General features: G+C 40.3%; 1 protein-coding gene across 3 annotated transcripts in view; it reads left to right on the forward strand.

Annotated features, from left to right (window-relative positions):
• Nucleotides 1-12282, forward strand: part of clint1b (clathrin interactor 1b) — a 34520-nt gene extending 22238 nt beyond the window's left edge. The window contains exons 6-12 of one of the 3 annotated variants that reach the window (XM_066646674.1): nucleotides 928-1108; nucleotides 1505-1736; nucleotides 1994-2072; nucleotides 2682-2759; nucleotides 5928-6196; nucleotides 11397-11592; nucleotides 11760-12280. In XM_066646674.1, coding sequence (XP_066502771.1) covers nucleotides 928-1108; nucleotides 1505-1736; nucleotides 1994-2072; nucleotides 2682-2759; nucleotides 5928-6196; nucleotides 11397-11592; nucleotides 11760-12100 — 1376 coding nt within the window. In that variant the 3' untranslated portion in view covers nucleotides 12101-12280. Of the gene's footprint in view, nucleotides 1-927; nucleotides 1109-1504; nucleotides 1737-1993; nucleotides 2073-2681; nucleotides 2760-5927; nucleotides 6197-11396; nucleotides 11593-11759 lie in introns of all 3 variants that reach the window. The other 2 variants (XM_066646673.1, XM_066646676.1) reach the window with 2 other exon arrangements.
• The last annotated feature ends 3029 nt before the right edge of the window (nucleotides 12283-15311 follow it).

Below are 15311 nucleotides of genomic sequence, written 5' to 3' on the forward strand. Positions count from 1 at the left end.
ACACGGCACCGCCTTCAGGATACAATGTTTGAACCATTGGATGCACATGGTCCTCCAGAATAGTTCCGTAGTCCTTGGCAGTGACCCATCTAGCACAAGTATTGGGCCAAGGGAATGCCATGATATGGCAGCCCAAATCATCACTGATCCACCCTCATGCTTCACTCTGGGCATGCAACAGTCTGGGTGGTACGCTTCTTAGGGGCTTCTCCACGCTGTAACTATCCCGGATGTGGGGAAAACAGCAAAGGTGGACCGTCAGAGAATAATACAGGTTTCACATTGTCCACAGCCCAAGATTTGTGCTCCTTGCACCATTGAAACCGACGTTTGGCTTTGGCATGAATGACCAAAGGTTTGGCTATAGCAGCCCGGCCGTGTATATTGACTCTGCGGAGCTCCGGACGGACAGTCCTGGTGGAAACAGGAGAGTTGAGGTGCACATTTAATTCTGCCGTGATTTGGGCAGCCGTGGTTTTATGTTTTTTGGATACAATCCGGGTTAGCACCCGAACATCCCTTTCAGACAGCTTCCTCTTCCGTTCACAGTTAATCCTGTTGGATGTGTTTTATGCTTCTTGGTGGTATGCTGGCATTACTCTTGGTACCGTGGCCCTTGATAAATCACAAAAACTTGCTGTCTTGGTCACAGATGCGCCAGCAAGACGTGCACCAACAATTTGATATATATTTGATAAATATTTTGAGCAAAACTGTGCTCTTACCCTGCTAATTGAACCTTCACACTCTGCTCTTACTGGTGCAATGTGCAATTAATTGTGTGTGTATATATATGTGTGTGTGTATATATATATATATGTGTGTGTGTGTGTGTGTATATATATATATATATATATATATACTTTTTTTTTAAAATATAAATTAACTATAACTACAGCCAGTTGAAATTTGTTTTTGTATGCTTAGCTGGAGAGCGGTTTGACTCAGAGTCAAAAAGCAAGTGGGATGAAGACTGGGATAAGACCAAAGGTGGATTCCCCTTCAGTGAAAAGCTTGGTGAGATCAGTGATAAAATTGGCAGTACCATTGATGACACCATCAACAAGTTCCGTAAGAAGGAAAGGGATGACTCACCTGACAGAATAAGGTCTGTAATTGTACTCCAATTAAGTAAACTGAAGGGTTTGTCTGTTGTTTAAAATATTTTACTCACACTAGGAGCATTCTAAGCTAAGGCCAGTGTCCAGAACTGTTTGTAATTCTACCTCAAACACACATACAATTAGCCATGTTATTAATAGATTGCTTGATTTAGGTGTGTGTGTGAAATGAAGTCGCCAAACTGTTCTGGACATTAGCTTCAGGACCAGAGTTGACCATTTCCTACATGTATTGCTGTAGAGGCCCTTACACAAGATATGTTTTTGACATTAGTATGCAGCAGTGATCCAAGTTCATGACTCTTATACAAAGAACGATTTTACATTTGGCATTAATGGAACTTGGAAGGTGAAAGTAAAATTGAATGTAATGCTTTCTCCAGTGAGAACGAGGAGGACAGAGTATCACAGAATGGCCGGCCAGCCAAATCAGAATTTAAGGATGAGGATGAAACGGTAACAACAAAGAATGTCACGCAGGTGACAGAAACCACCACTAATGCCACTACCAGCAGTACACGCAAACGTGGTGGAATGCCCTCCAAAACCGTGGACTTGGGTGCAGCCGCACATTACACAGGCGACAAGAACTCTCCTGATGCAGACAATGCAAAGGTACCAAATGCTTTCCAAAATACTAACCTGATATATATATACACATATATATATGTGTGTGTATGTATGTATGTATATATATATATGTGTGTGTTTAAATGTGCAATTGACAATGTTTTGAAGGCTAGGCATTATATTTCAAATTGTATTTGAAAGCATGCTGCGAAATTTAACTTTTGCTGCCCTCTTGAGGCCGCATGAAAATGGACAGTTTCTTTCTATTTTTTGTTATGTCTTGTTATTTTTTGCTCCTTCAGACATCTGGAATGCAATCATCCAACACAGCACTTTCAGATTTATTCATGGTGGACTCTGGAGCAAATCAGCCAGTGTCAGGTAAATCTGAGATATATATATTCCAAATGTGTGCTTGTGGTGTGGAATTTACCCCACTGAGCACTGAGATGCAGTCCTGATTAAAATTGGAATTATTATTATTTATAAACTACTATCTGTGGCCTGAAACTCTTGCTGAATTAAAGTTTTGCCTGTAATGCACACCTAGTAAGCAGGCATCAGTGTCCATTTGAGACTCTAGATTTTATATTCTTAAAGCTCTACTTTGAAAGTTAGTACAACAGTTGGTACAGAGATTCAGAACTTTTCAAAAAAGTATTGTTGTAGACACAGCGTGGTCCAAGTGGTCCAGATGGGGACTTTTAGCCCATCTTGAGAGTGAGTGGGTGGGTGGGTGTGTTGCACAGATGCTGCTGTCCCTCTTTATCTTGTCAGTAGGCCAGCAACTTTGTCTTGGCCCTTAGCATCACTCTCAAAATGACACATGCTTGCGATGAGGGGTGTACATGAGCAAGTTCACAGACTAGATTTTTACTATTTTTTTTTTGTAAAATGCATCTTTGTGCATCTAAACAAGTTCTTTCAGAAATATTGGATTAGTTTCCATTCTTCATTTAATGTTTGTAATCACATTTGTTGGTGTCATAGGTGGCAACTCTGACCTAATTGCTGGCTTTGCTGATTTCTCTTCTCCTGCTGCTTCTGCTAGTCTCCCTTCAGCTTCTGGTATGTGTTAAACTTCAACCTTCCACACTAGAGATAGCACTAATCTGATATCATGTATCTGTATTTGACCAAAACCAAAAGAATATGCTGGATTGCATATTGGAGACAGAGAAATGAATCTGATCCTGTCCTATATTTAATCTAATGTCTAGTACACTCTCACATTGTGTTATATAATGCTGTTACATTTGAACGTGTGAAACCATGATCACCAATTTTAACAATGATCAGGTTCAATTTTAAGAATGTTAGAAAGTCTTGTACAGAACATTCAAACACACTTTCAGAGACCTACGTGAAGTTATGTAGTCCATGTCAGCTCGACTGTGTATTGGTAAACATTAAGATATTCTGAAATTTGTGTAAATAATTCTTAGAAATATGCACAGAAAAAAAACATTTTTAATTGAAATCAGATTATGTTTTATAAACAATTATAAAAATTATGCAAATTATACACAAAATGTGGTAAACTGGAATAGAATTCAAAATAAATGTTTTTTTATTTTTTCATTGTGGTGTAGTTTGAACATAATAGCCTTTTTAGCCTCTTTTATTTAAAATATATACTACATTGAAAATATAAAAAATATATACTGCATTGAAACACATACATTCAAAAATATTGAATGGGGTTGAGTACTAGGCAATACACGAGGCTCAGTATTCCTTCTGGTGTGTTGCCATCTCTAAACCAATAGCTTTTCATGTTTCTCACCAAGACCATTAATTTCATCTTAACCAGTGTTCTTCAAGTACATGCAGTGGTCAAAAATGTAGTATAATATTTCTGCTAAAAATATATTTCTATAAACATTAGCACATTCAGTGAATGACTTAAAGCAACACTAGTAAAGGTTAGTGAAGCATTTCAATGATTTTGAAACTGTAATTTTAAGGTAAAAGTACTACCTAGTGTTAAAAAGTACCTACCTAGATTAACTACCTGTTAAAGATTTGATTATTTGCTCCTGGTACTTGACCTAGTGTAATTCATTTTCACAGCACTGTCCTGAAATTAATACGAAGGGGGAGGAAGGGGGAGTGGTTTCCTACCTTCTTTTAAAAGTTACGTAGTGCAGTTTCTGCACTTTTTGAAGTTTTTAAATTGCTCTAAGTCTAAATCTTCTTCAGAGCCATTCATTTCTCTTTCTGAGTCTGTGCTCTGCTAAGCTTGTATGCTTCGCTCTGCTCACAGCCCTGTCCCCACCCGTGTTCTCTCTCTCTCACACACACAATGGAGGCGAGTAAAACAGAGCATGAAGAGGAATTGAACAGTGGTTCAGTTATATGGAAAGGGTTTCAGATTTTACCGGTCAGATGAGGAGCAGGAAATGTCTGCGGTGAATGCCGAAAGGAGGTAGTGTCAAAATGTGGGAGTACTACCAGCATTTTACCCCTAACAGCAGCATAAACTTCTGTACGAAGCTGTTAAACTCTGAGGTTCTGCTGCTACTGTTCTGAATTTTTCACGGCCCAGTACCACTAAACCAGTTCAAACAGCATTGCAAGCTTCATTAGCTAACTCTGTGCCTTACGAAAAGAAAAGTATAAGGTGGCGTGGTATTACTAACGCAGTAGTTTACTACATAGCAAAAGGTACGCTCCCCATCTCAATAGTAGAGCAAAAGGGCTCTAAAAAGCTGATTAAAACTCTTGACCCATGATACCAATTGCCCAGTCGCAATTTCTTTGTACAAGAAGTGCTGCCTAACATGTACATTTAAGTCAGACAGACCCTTTCCAACCAGCTCGCGAGAGTAAAACATTTTGCCTTGACGAAAGATTTATGGTTAAGACACACGTGAGCCATATTTAAGTGTGACTATGAATTTTATTGAAGATTGGTGTATTAAAAATGCGTGTCTGCAGACGAGCTGTTTCCCAGATGCCCATACTGAAAGCACATAGCTGAAGCCTTTACACTGTTTTTAAAAGCACTTTATTATAAACACTGTAGGTCTGTAAGTTAATAAAGTCATTTCTCATGTACTTCAGTCTTTATTTTTATAAATAAAAATGTTTTTATAACATCTTGTTTAACTTTGCTTAACAGCTTAATGTTGTTCACTGTTTGATTATGGGGAAAAGTTAAGACACCCAGTGAAAACCTGTTAAACATACATAAACATTCTTTTTGTCCATATCGCCCATCCCTGGGTCAGTGGAGCATCAAAATGATTTTGAAGCTGTAATTTTAAGGTAAAGAATATTACTTAATGTTCTTGTATGTAAAATCTACTTGGGCAACTGAGACCTTGCCTCAAGATGAAAGCATGTACCTTATGCTGTATGTCTGTATTTCCTATATCAGATTAAATTATTAATTATCTTGGCTTAAAACCCTGTAGCTATTGACACTGTCAGGCAGGACATACACTATGTGATATTAAAGACAATTAAAGATAAGATAATGATAAGAAGAATTGAAGTGGTTAAACACAATGAATGAATGAATAAATGAATTAAAATTAAACTAAATAAAAGAAATCATTTGCTACCAGGATGCGGTAAACCTTGTACAAACCACTGATGTAGACCAAGCTAGAGCGAGTTTACACATTCTCTCCATTTAATTCCCTGCTTGATTGCTCATATGATAACACTAATATTTGTAGATGGAGCTTTTGAATCTGTCTTCTTCTGTGGGCTTTGGCTTAGTGCAGTTCAGAGAGGGCTGCTAAAGTCTGTTTGGTGGTAAGATGACAGCCTCTTAGCTTCTTTGATGTGTGTGATCGGAGAGGCTGAATGCACACACAGACACAGGTCAGGGTAAAATATTGATGACTGATGGAGGGCTCCAGATGGAGCAGCTACCTGCTGAGCCTTATGGGGACAGACACCAGTCAGCTCCTATCACATACGCCTTGTCTGGCGTGACAGCACCAAACTCTGAGTGGAGGTGAAGAGTCCTATTTATTTGTGTGTTTCTGTGGTCAAATGTAGTCAAACATTTTAATGTGAAAGTAGTAAAAGGTTACAGTACGCTGAAAAGTTTAATGGCCATATCTGATTTAAAGTACCAAAAGAATTATAAGAGTTGCTAGCAGTAAATGTGACCTGCTCTAGCCTGTCTGTATTTTAGCCATTTTATTTATTTGTTTGAAAGTTTGGTAAATTTCTTTTTGTCAGTGTGTGGTTACACATGGAAGATGTTGTGCGTTCCAGGATCAGCATCAACTGGGAATGGAGAGTTTGGTGATTGGAACGCTTTCTCCTCAGCAAGCCCACCTGTGTCTGCCAGCTCATCTACTGTCCCTGACCTCTTCAGTGATATTCCCCCACTCGCTTCCAATTCTGCACCATCATCAAACCAGCCACCCTCTGCTGACCTCTTTGACCTGATGGACCCCAGCCATAGCAATCTCAGCTCCTCCCAAAGCTTGACCTTCAACATGTGCACCCAGAGCACAGGGCTGCCCATGTCTAGATCACAGGTAGCTTTGAACTTAGGACAAGCTGTAAAGATGTGAAGCACTTCATTGTAAGATGCTTATAAAGAATTTTGTCCACTACAGAAAACCGACTACTGAGCAATTAAAAAAAAAAAAAAAAAAAGTGTATAATAACATGTCACATTGTTTCATTGACCAGCGAGTTTTGCATGTTTTTAGCCTCCAGTCTTGATTCTGAATATTAATTTTGACACAAAATGCTTATAGCAAGTTTTAAGGAAATTTTAATGCGTTATTTTTTTTTTTAACACATTAATCTTTTTACCAAATTTTCTCCCACAATTCACTCGTTTTACAGAGCCTAGTGACATATCTTTTATTAGACAATGCAAACAAGGCGTCACTACATATGCAATCAGAAGGTAGATTGCATTATTTTTATTTTTTGCTGAAATATGGATTAAATCTCATAACACCTTTTCACTCATCTCTCTCTCTCATGCACCTGCCTTAATCCACACATTCTTATAAAGTTGTTCAAGCTGCAATATAGATGTGTGGTGTTTTTTTGTCTGTGCTGCGATTTTCACCTTTAAAGCTGATGTCTGAGCTTCATTGTTTGATGTTAACTTTCTACCTGATCCTTTTACTCAGCAGATTCAAGTATCATAAAAACTACTTTGACATGTTATAGTAAATAATGTTGTACAGTACTAAAACGCAGTATCCGTATCGGCCACAGAGAGCACCGATACTATGGGTGTGTTTAAAATGGCCCACTACTCACTTTTCCCTACATGTAGTACACAGGGCACTTTTTGGGACAAACCCAATGAGCATGCACACCGCTAGATGCAGCTTGAATTTAAAGTTGGGGCAGATTATAAACAGACTGGATATTTCACACCACACGACTGTTTTTGTCTATTTTTACAGAGTCTGGAGATAACACACTACATGACCACAAACTCCCCAACCAAACATGCAACCCAATGTCTTTGGGTTGTAGATGGAAAAACATAGTCAGCACCATCTCTACACACTGCGTGGAAGCTGGATATTAGTACAATAGCAAATAGTTCCACCTTAAATGGTTCAGAAACTGCTTTAGTGGTAGCACCCAGTGTTGCATCATTTAAGGGGGAAAGAAAAATCAGAATTCAGTTGGAATAAAGGCTTTAACGGTGTGTTGTGTTGCACACCATGTTCTCCTACAGGTAATACTCATTATTTGGGGACACATGCATCCAGCACTATGTAATATATTGTAGTTTTTCATAGTTTTACTGTTTAATCCATGCTCCACTTCACACCCCTGTGTTTACTTTCTGTGCTCTGTTCTCATTGGCTGTTCAAGAGACGCGTTCATCCTAGAGTTGGTGGACAGTTTACACTACGTGACTATGTGCAAATTCGGGTCAACAAAAAAAAAAAAATCAAACATTTGATATGCCCTGAATGGTCAGAAACATGATTTCAAGCCAAAAATACACTACTCAAAAAAATAAAGGGAGCACTAAAATAACACATCCTCGATCTCGTCATCATCACCTTTTCCGCTTATCCATTTCAGGGTCGAGGTGGCAACAGGGCGAGCAAAGAAGCCCAGATGTCTCTGTCCCCCGCAACATCCACTAGCTCCTCCTGGGGGGATCCCCAGGCGTTCCCAGGCCAGCTGGGATATATAATCCCTCCAGCGTGTCCTGGGTCAACCCCAGGTCCTCCTTCCAGTTGGACTTGCCTGGTATACCTCCAGTGGGAGGCGTCTAGGAGGCATCCTCATCAGATGCCCGAACCACCTCAACTGACTCCTCTCAGCGAGAAGGAGCAGCGACTCTACTCCGAGCTCCTCCCTAGTCACTGAGCTCCTCACCCGATCACGGAGAGTACGCCCAGCAACCCGTCAGAGAAAGCTCATTTCAGCCACTTGTATCCGCAATATCATTCTTTCTGTCATTACCCAGAGCTCCTGACAATTGATGTGTACGTAGACTGACCAGTAAATTGAGAGCTTTGCTTTATGGCTCAGCTCTCCCTTCACCACGACGGTCCGGTACAATCACTGCAGCCACTGCACCTAACCTATTTGTCAATCTCACTATCCCTCTTCTCATCACTCGTGAACAAGAACCCGAGATACTTGAACTCCTTTCATTTGTGGTAGATGCATGCCATTTGTTTCTGGGAGATAACCATGGCCTCAGACTTGGAGGTGCTGATCAGCATACCGCCCACTTCACACTCAGCTGCAAACTGCTCAAGTGAATGCTGGAGGCCTCCATATGAAGAAGCCAGAAGAACAAAATCCCCCAAAATCCTAGGTTCGACTTTCGGACGGATTTTCCTTTCCAGCACCTTGGCATAGACTTTCCCAGGGAGGCTGAGAAGTGTGATGCCACGATGCACGCTTTCTCCGGTCCCCTTTTTTAAATATAGGAACCACCACCCCTGTTAGCCAATCCAAAGGCACTGTTCCTGAAGTCCATGCAATATTGTACAGGCGTGTCATCCAAGACAGCCGCACAGTATTGAGTGCCTTCAGTAACTCTGGGCAAATCTCATCCACTCCTGGGGCTTTTTCTGTTAAGCTTTTTCACCACCTCAGTGACTTCAGCCAAGGAAATGCAACCCAACACCCCAGACACATCGGGCCCTACCTCCTGCACAGGAGGCATGTTACCCAAGTGTCCAATACATATAGCCTCAGATCAGAAGACATAACCACAAAGTCGATCATTCACCTTGGGCCCAGGATGCTGTGATACCAAGTACACTTATCAGCAACTTCTGTGCTAGTCATGGTTTGTCCATAACGAACACCATGTTCGAACATAAGTCCAATAACATCACCCCACTCGGCTTCAGATCAAGCAGGCCACTCATCTAACAAAACAATAAAAAAAAAAAGTCAGTGCATGGAATCCTCTCCACTCACTACCTCCAAGAAGACTGAATACTCTGAGCTGCTGTTCGGTGCATATGCACACACAACAGTCAAAGTTTTCCTGTTTGTGAGCCGGAGCTGCATTGAGAGTTTCCCCAATGCCGCCCAACGCCTCTCACCCTGTGCAGCTCCTGAGTAGGAGAGAGACCAACCCCTATTGAGGAGTTTGGTTCCAGAGCCCACACTGTGTGTAGAGGTGAGCCCAACTATATCTAACTGATATCTCTCAACCTCACGCACCAGCTCTGGCTCTTTTCCCCCAGTGAAGTTACGCTCCACGTACCAAGAACCAGTTTCCGCTGACAAGTTCCATGATGCCAAGGGCTCCTTCACCCCTGCTCTGGGCCCGATGGGCATTACACCGCACCCCTACTCTGAATCTTGCGGGTGGAGTCCACATGATCCTCCCACGCTGCCATTTTTGGCTAATCCCGTCCACTTTACGTGGGCTGCCTGGCCACCAGACACTCGCCGTCTGACACTACTCCAGATTTAGGTCCATGTAACCATCTCCAGGGCAGGGTACACTTTTATCCTTTTAGGATGTTCATAGAGGTGCTTCTTGGATCGTGTTTGTCTGGATCTTCACTCTCACTGTTTGCCATGGGAGACCCTACTGTGAGCTAACAGCTCCCCATGACATAGCCCTGGAGATCATGAGACCACACAAGCCCTTCTGCCACAACAAGGTCCTAATCCAGGAAGGGTCCTAGATCTCAATGAATGAAATATTCCAGTTGAAAATCTTTATTCATTACATAGTGAAATTTGTTGAGAACAAAATAACATAAAAAATGATCAATGTAAATCAAAATTATTATTCCATGGAGGTCTGGATTTGGAATCATACTAAAATGTGGAAAATCGTATTACTTCAGTGGAAAGTCCTCAAGACAAGTCAAAATGAGGCTCAGTAGTGTGTGTGGCCTCCACGTGCCTGTATGACCTCCCTACAACATCCAACTGATGAGGCAGCAGATGTTCTCCTGAGGGATCTCCTCCGAGACCTGGATTAAAGCATCAGTCAACTCCTAGACAGTCTGTGGTGCAACATGGTGTTGGTGAATGATGTCTCAGATGTACTTGATTGGATTCAGGTCTGGAGAAGGGGCAGGCCAGTCCATAGCATCAATGCCTTCATCATGCAGGAACTGCTGGCACACTTCAGCTACATGAGGCCTAGCATTGTCATGCATCAGAAGGAACCCAGGGCCCACTGCACCAGCATATGGTCGCACAATGGGTCTGAGGATTTCATCCCAGTACCTAATGGCAGTCAGGGTACCTCTGGTTAGCATATGGAGGGCTGTGCGGCCCTCCAAACAAATACCTCCCCACATCATTACTGACCCACTGCCAAACCAGTCATGCTGGAGGATATTGCAGGCAACAGAATGTCCTCCATGGCGTCTCCAAACTCACGGCTCAGTGTGAACCTGCTCTCATCCGTGAAGAGCAAATGCCAATCGCCCTGCACGGTGTTGGGCTGTAAGCACAAGCCCTACTTGTGGACGTCGGGCCCTCATACCACCCTCATGGAGTCTGTTTCTGACAGTTTGCACAGAAACATAGATATTAGTGGCCTGCTGGAGGTCATTTTGCAGGGCTCTGGCACTGCTCCTCCTGTTCCTTCTTGCACAAAAGAGAAGGTAGCTTGGTTGTTTCTCTCCTATGGCCCCCTCCACATCTCCTGGTGTACTGGCCTGTCTCCTCCTCTAATTGCCTCTCATTTCTAACTGTTGTCTGTTCCATTTGCACAACAGCAGGTGAAATTGACTCACAATCAGTGTTGCTTCCTAACTGGACAGGTTGGTTTCACAGAAGTGTGATTGATTAGGAGTTACATTGTGTTGTTGAAGTGTTCTCTTTATTTTTGGAGCAACGTATTTAAAATTGAGCTAAACGTCGTGTAGTGTAACCCCAGCTTAAGGTATACCAAAGAACACTGACTTCATTCAAGCAACCACAAAGAAGCATGCTAACACAGGTCATCAGCAGTCCATAGAAAAGTGTGTTTCACAGTCATGACAAATATCTTCATGATAGTGTAAAAAGCTGTTCAGTCAGGCTAGACTATGTCTTCCTGTTTGCTTTCTCTCCCTTCCAAAAACAAGGAAATATTAGCATTTTAATAAGCAATTAATCATGATTAGTCACAGAATGTCGTTATGATTAACACAATTCCATTTTTTTAATTGATTGACACCACTAATGAAAAGGTATTTCCTGTATGAAATGACAGTTTATTTGGACGTGATTTGACAGAGGTCTCTGCTATTATTTTGTTCTCTTTTTCAGACTTTAGGGGGGCCCATGCAAAATTTAGGAAGTCCTTTGTTGCCACTGCAAATGGGTGTTCAGAAACCAGGAGGGAAAGTCTCAATGCCTGCCACATGGTCTGACCCAAGTGTCAACATCAGCCTAGATTTTCTGTCTATGGGTATGAACCCCCCAAAACCATCACAACCCACCCTCAACACAATGATGCAGCAAGGTGAGGCATTTGCTTGCATGGTAGCCTTGGGTCTTTGAGCCTGACTATTCTACTGGAATGTCAATCAAGCATGTCCAGCAAAGGTCTTGGCAATAGTGATCAACTAAGTGAAAATGGTTCTCATCTCCTATTATAAATCAGATCATCTTACTTTGTCCCTCTTACAGGTGTCCAGCCACCCCTAAACCTGGTCACTCAAAACTTTGCTGGAATGACACTGAACACCCAGCCTGCCACAAGACCATCCATCAGTCCCATGGTGAGCAGTGCGGGTGTAAACGTGGGGATGCCTCCCACTATGGCAACAGGCACTGTGGGAATGAGCTCCATGGGTATAGGAGGAGCGTCTACTAGTCAGGGACTAATGGGAATGAACATGGCACCGGTTGGCTTGGGCCTCCCAGCTGGCCTTGGCATGCCAGTCATGGGTATGGGCCAAGGCATGAATCTTGCCATGTTACAACCCAAACAAGATGCCTTCGCAAACTTTGGCAACTTTGGAAAATGAAGGAACACATGGATCTTGTGAAGAGAGTTACTGGTCCAAATACACCTTCCTTTAAAAAAAAAAAAAAAAAAAAAAGCATCCAGTAAAATGGACAAAACTGACAAAGCTAGCCATTGTCTGATTGATTGACTCTTCAGTCATTTCTTGTTATATGTTAACAGATAAGTGTGTGTGGGGGGGTGTTGGGAAGGGTTGGGTTTGATGGGGAGAACGGAATCTAAATTCTATTTCTCGCTTGGGGGTAGGGGTGGGATAGATCAAAGAGTGGGTTTTTTGGTAATGGTTGAAAGTCTAAATTATAGACTAAAAAACATGCCCTTTGCAGTTTGGTATATTTACCAGTGATTGTTTTAAGACCGGTATCAAGTAGGATTACATTTTTTTTTTTTTTTCATTCATTTCTTTATTCTCCACTCCTTCACCATTTTGAAATGTCTGAAATCAGGAATTACCTCAACATCCATAATTCATGCTGTGACTGAAATGATGCAAGTGGTTTATATTGTACATATTATTATTATTATTATTATTATTATTTTTTTTTTTTTTTTTTTGTGAAAAGAAAACTAAATTATTGTGCTGATTTCCTCAGTTCTCAGAGGGTATGAGGGGAACAATAAGTTTTGAAAATCCACAGGGGTACCACATGTCCTTATTGCACTTCATCTTTATTTACTTGTAGTGTTTTTATAGCTGGTTTGCAACACGGTCACACTCCGCATAGCAATATTTAAAAATTATCAAATGTAAACATTATTAGACACTCTCAGCTTTTTCAACAGCATCTTTGATTATAGGAGAATATGGAGGTAATTTTCATTTGACTTGGGTGTATCTAGCTCTAATGGCAAACTGTTCTCAGAATTTAAGCTACCCTCTACAGTAAATAGTGCCTGTTAGTAAAGTGGTTGCCTTCTGCAGACAAAATCGATCACTCCCAATGCCAGAAAATATATGTAAACTCTCTTAATGATTTCTCAACACTTTTTCTCAAACAGGTCTGTGTTTGAGAGTTAACTCTGTTAAGCAGTTGGAATGCTAAACAGGGAATGGAGTAAGGATGAAGAATTTTATTTCATTCATTCATTGTCTGTAACCGCTTATCCAGAGCATACCCAGAATCATTGGGCACAAGACATGATGTAGACTTGAATGTTGTCATTTTTTTTTGGGAGAGAAAGGAGGAAATGAGGTTTACTTACCACTCTCTGTTACTAATGTTTCTGATGCTGTTCAGATGAAGTTCAGGTCTCTAGTCGTACAAGATTTTGCTACACCTTGAACTGGTGTTTAGAATGCCTCGTAACTGTCACAACTAACAGTGAAATGCACAAAATAGAACTGTTTTCATGCATCAACTCAAATCAGTGTTACACTTGCCATGTACATGAAGATATGTTACACACTACTATAAGGTAGATGAAGGCATTGTAAGCTCCAAAGGAATTTTAGAAGTTACATTTTATGTTTTTGTCATTGTTCTCATTTTTCCTTTTTTTTTTTTTTTTTTTGTATGCTGCTGTACACAGATCAAACGAACAGATGACACCCCCCCATTTCCATGACATAATTCAGAATGACCAAATCTTTATTTTATTACTCTTGAGATTATTGTATAGGCATTTCCTATTTTAATACTTTATCATTATACAGACCCTGTGTTTATTATGATGAAGGCATGGGCCAGTTGTTGAGAAGACATTAGTTTATGCACCTGTAAAAAGAAGAGAGATAATGATCAAGCGCCTCTTTCATTAAATAGTTTTTTTTAATTAAACTTTTTAGTTTGGTTGTATTGAATAAAATTTTATGTATTGCATTAAACAGTTCATTAACACCTGCTTTCATGCTCTTTGTAACAATATTTCTGTAATACATAAGACTATATGAAGTCATTTATAACCCCTGGCAAAAAATATGGAATCACCACTCTTGGAGGATGTTCTGTTAATTGTTTAATTTTGTAGAAGAAAATAATCAATCGCATGCCACAATTTTTTTCTTCAAAATTCCTTCTAGCATTACGATAGAAATAAATATAGTTGTTGTAGTCAATAAATAATAAACTTGAAAAATTATGTAATCACTCAATTCTCAGGAAAATATTATCGAATCATCAGCTTGAATTCTCTGAGGCATGGACTTAACTAATGACAAACCATATTCTTCATCAATCCGGCTCCATCTGTCTCTTATAACTGTTGCCAGATCAACTTTGCAGGTTGGAGCCTTATTATTGAACATTTTCTTACATTTCCACCAGAGATTTTCAAATGGATTGAGATTTGTCTTTTGCCCTATGGCAAGATCCACTATCATCTTAAAAAAGTCATCTTCACCAAACATCCTTTCAAATGATGGAATAAGAAAAGTATCCAAAATTTCCATGTAGACTTAGGCGTTTATTAAAGATGTGATGACTGCCGTCTCCCCTGTGTTTTTGCCTGAAATGTGGGCTCATATCATCAATGACTGTGAAAATTTACATATTTTCATTGGAACGACACCAAAGAAAAGTTGCAGCATCACCTTGCCCAAGGCAGATTTGCGATCGCTTCCATCCAGTCATCCACAGACCATGGTTGCTTCTCTTTAGCCTAATGTAACCTTGTTCTTTTCTGTTTAGGTGTTAATGATGGCTTTCGTTTGGCTTTTCTGTATGTATATCCCATTACTTTTAGGCGGTTTCTTACAGTTCAGTCACAGGCATTGACTCCAGTTTCCACACACTTGTTTCTCATTTGTTTTGTTGTGCTTTTTCTGTTTTCAAGATATATTGCTTTAAGTTTTCTATCTAGACTATTTTATGTCTTACTTCTCATCTGTTTGTACTTGGTCCAGATGTTAGACACAGCTGACTGGGAACAACCAACATCTTTTGCCACATTCCGTCATGATTTACCTCGTGATTTACCGTCGTGTTGGGGACATGATTCATGTCATTCTGCTTTGTGCAACAGCTCTCAAAGCTGTGAACACTTTTTATTTTAACTGAAGACTAATTTGCAGATTTAATCTAATGTTGGGGTTTGTTTTATAAACAAACACTTTGCAAATTAGTTATTCCATAATATTTCCTCTTCTTCTTGATCAAAAAAAAATTAATAATAATAATTTAAAAAGTCATTGTGACTGACTACAACAATTATTTCTCTTTTTTTTTATTGTTTCTTAATGCCAGAAGGTTGGAATAAAATAAAATAAAAAAAAA

The sequence above is a fragment of the Hoplias malabaricus genome, chromosome 15, assembly GCF_029633855.1.
Source record: "Hoplias malabaricus isolate fHopMal1 chromosome 15, fHopMal1.hap1, whole genome shotgun sequence".
NCBI classification, from domain to species: domain Eukaryota; kingdom Metazoa; phylum Chordata; class Actinopteri; order Characiformes; family Erythrinidae; genus Hoplias; species Hoplias malabaricus.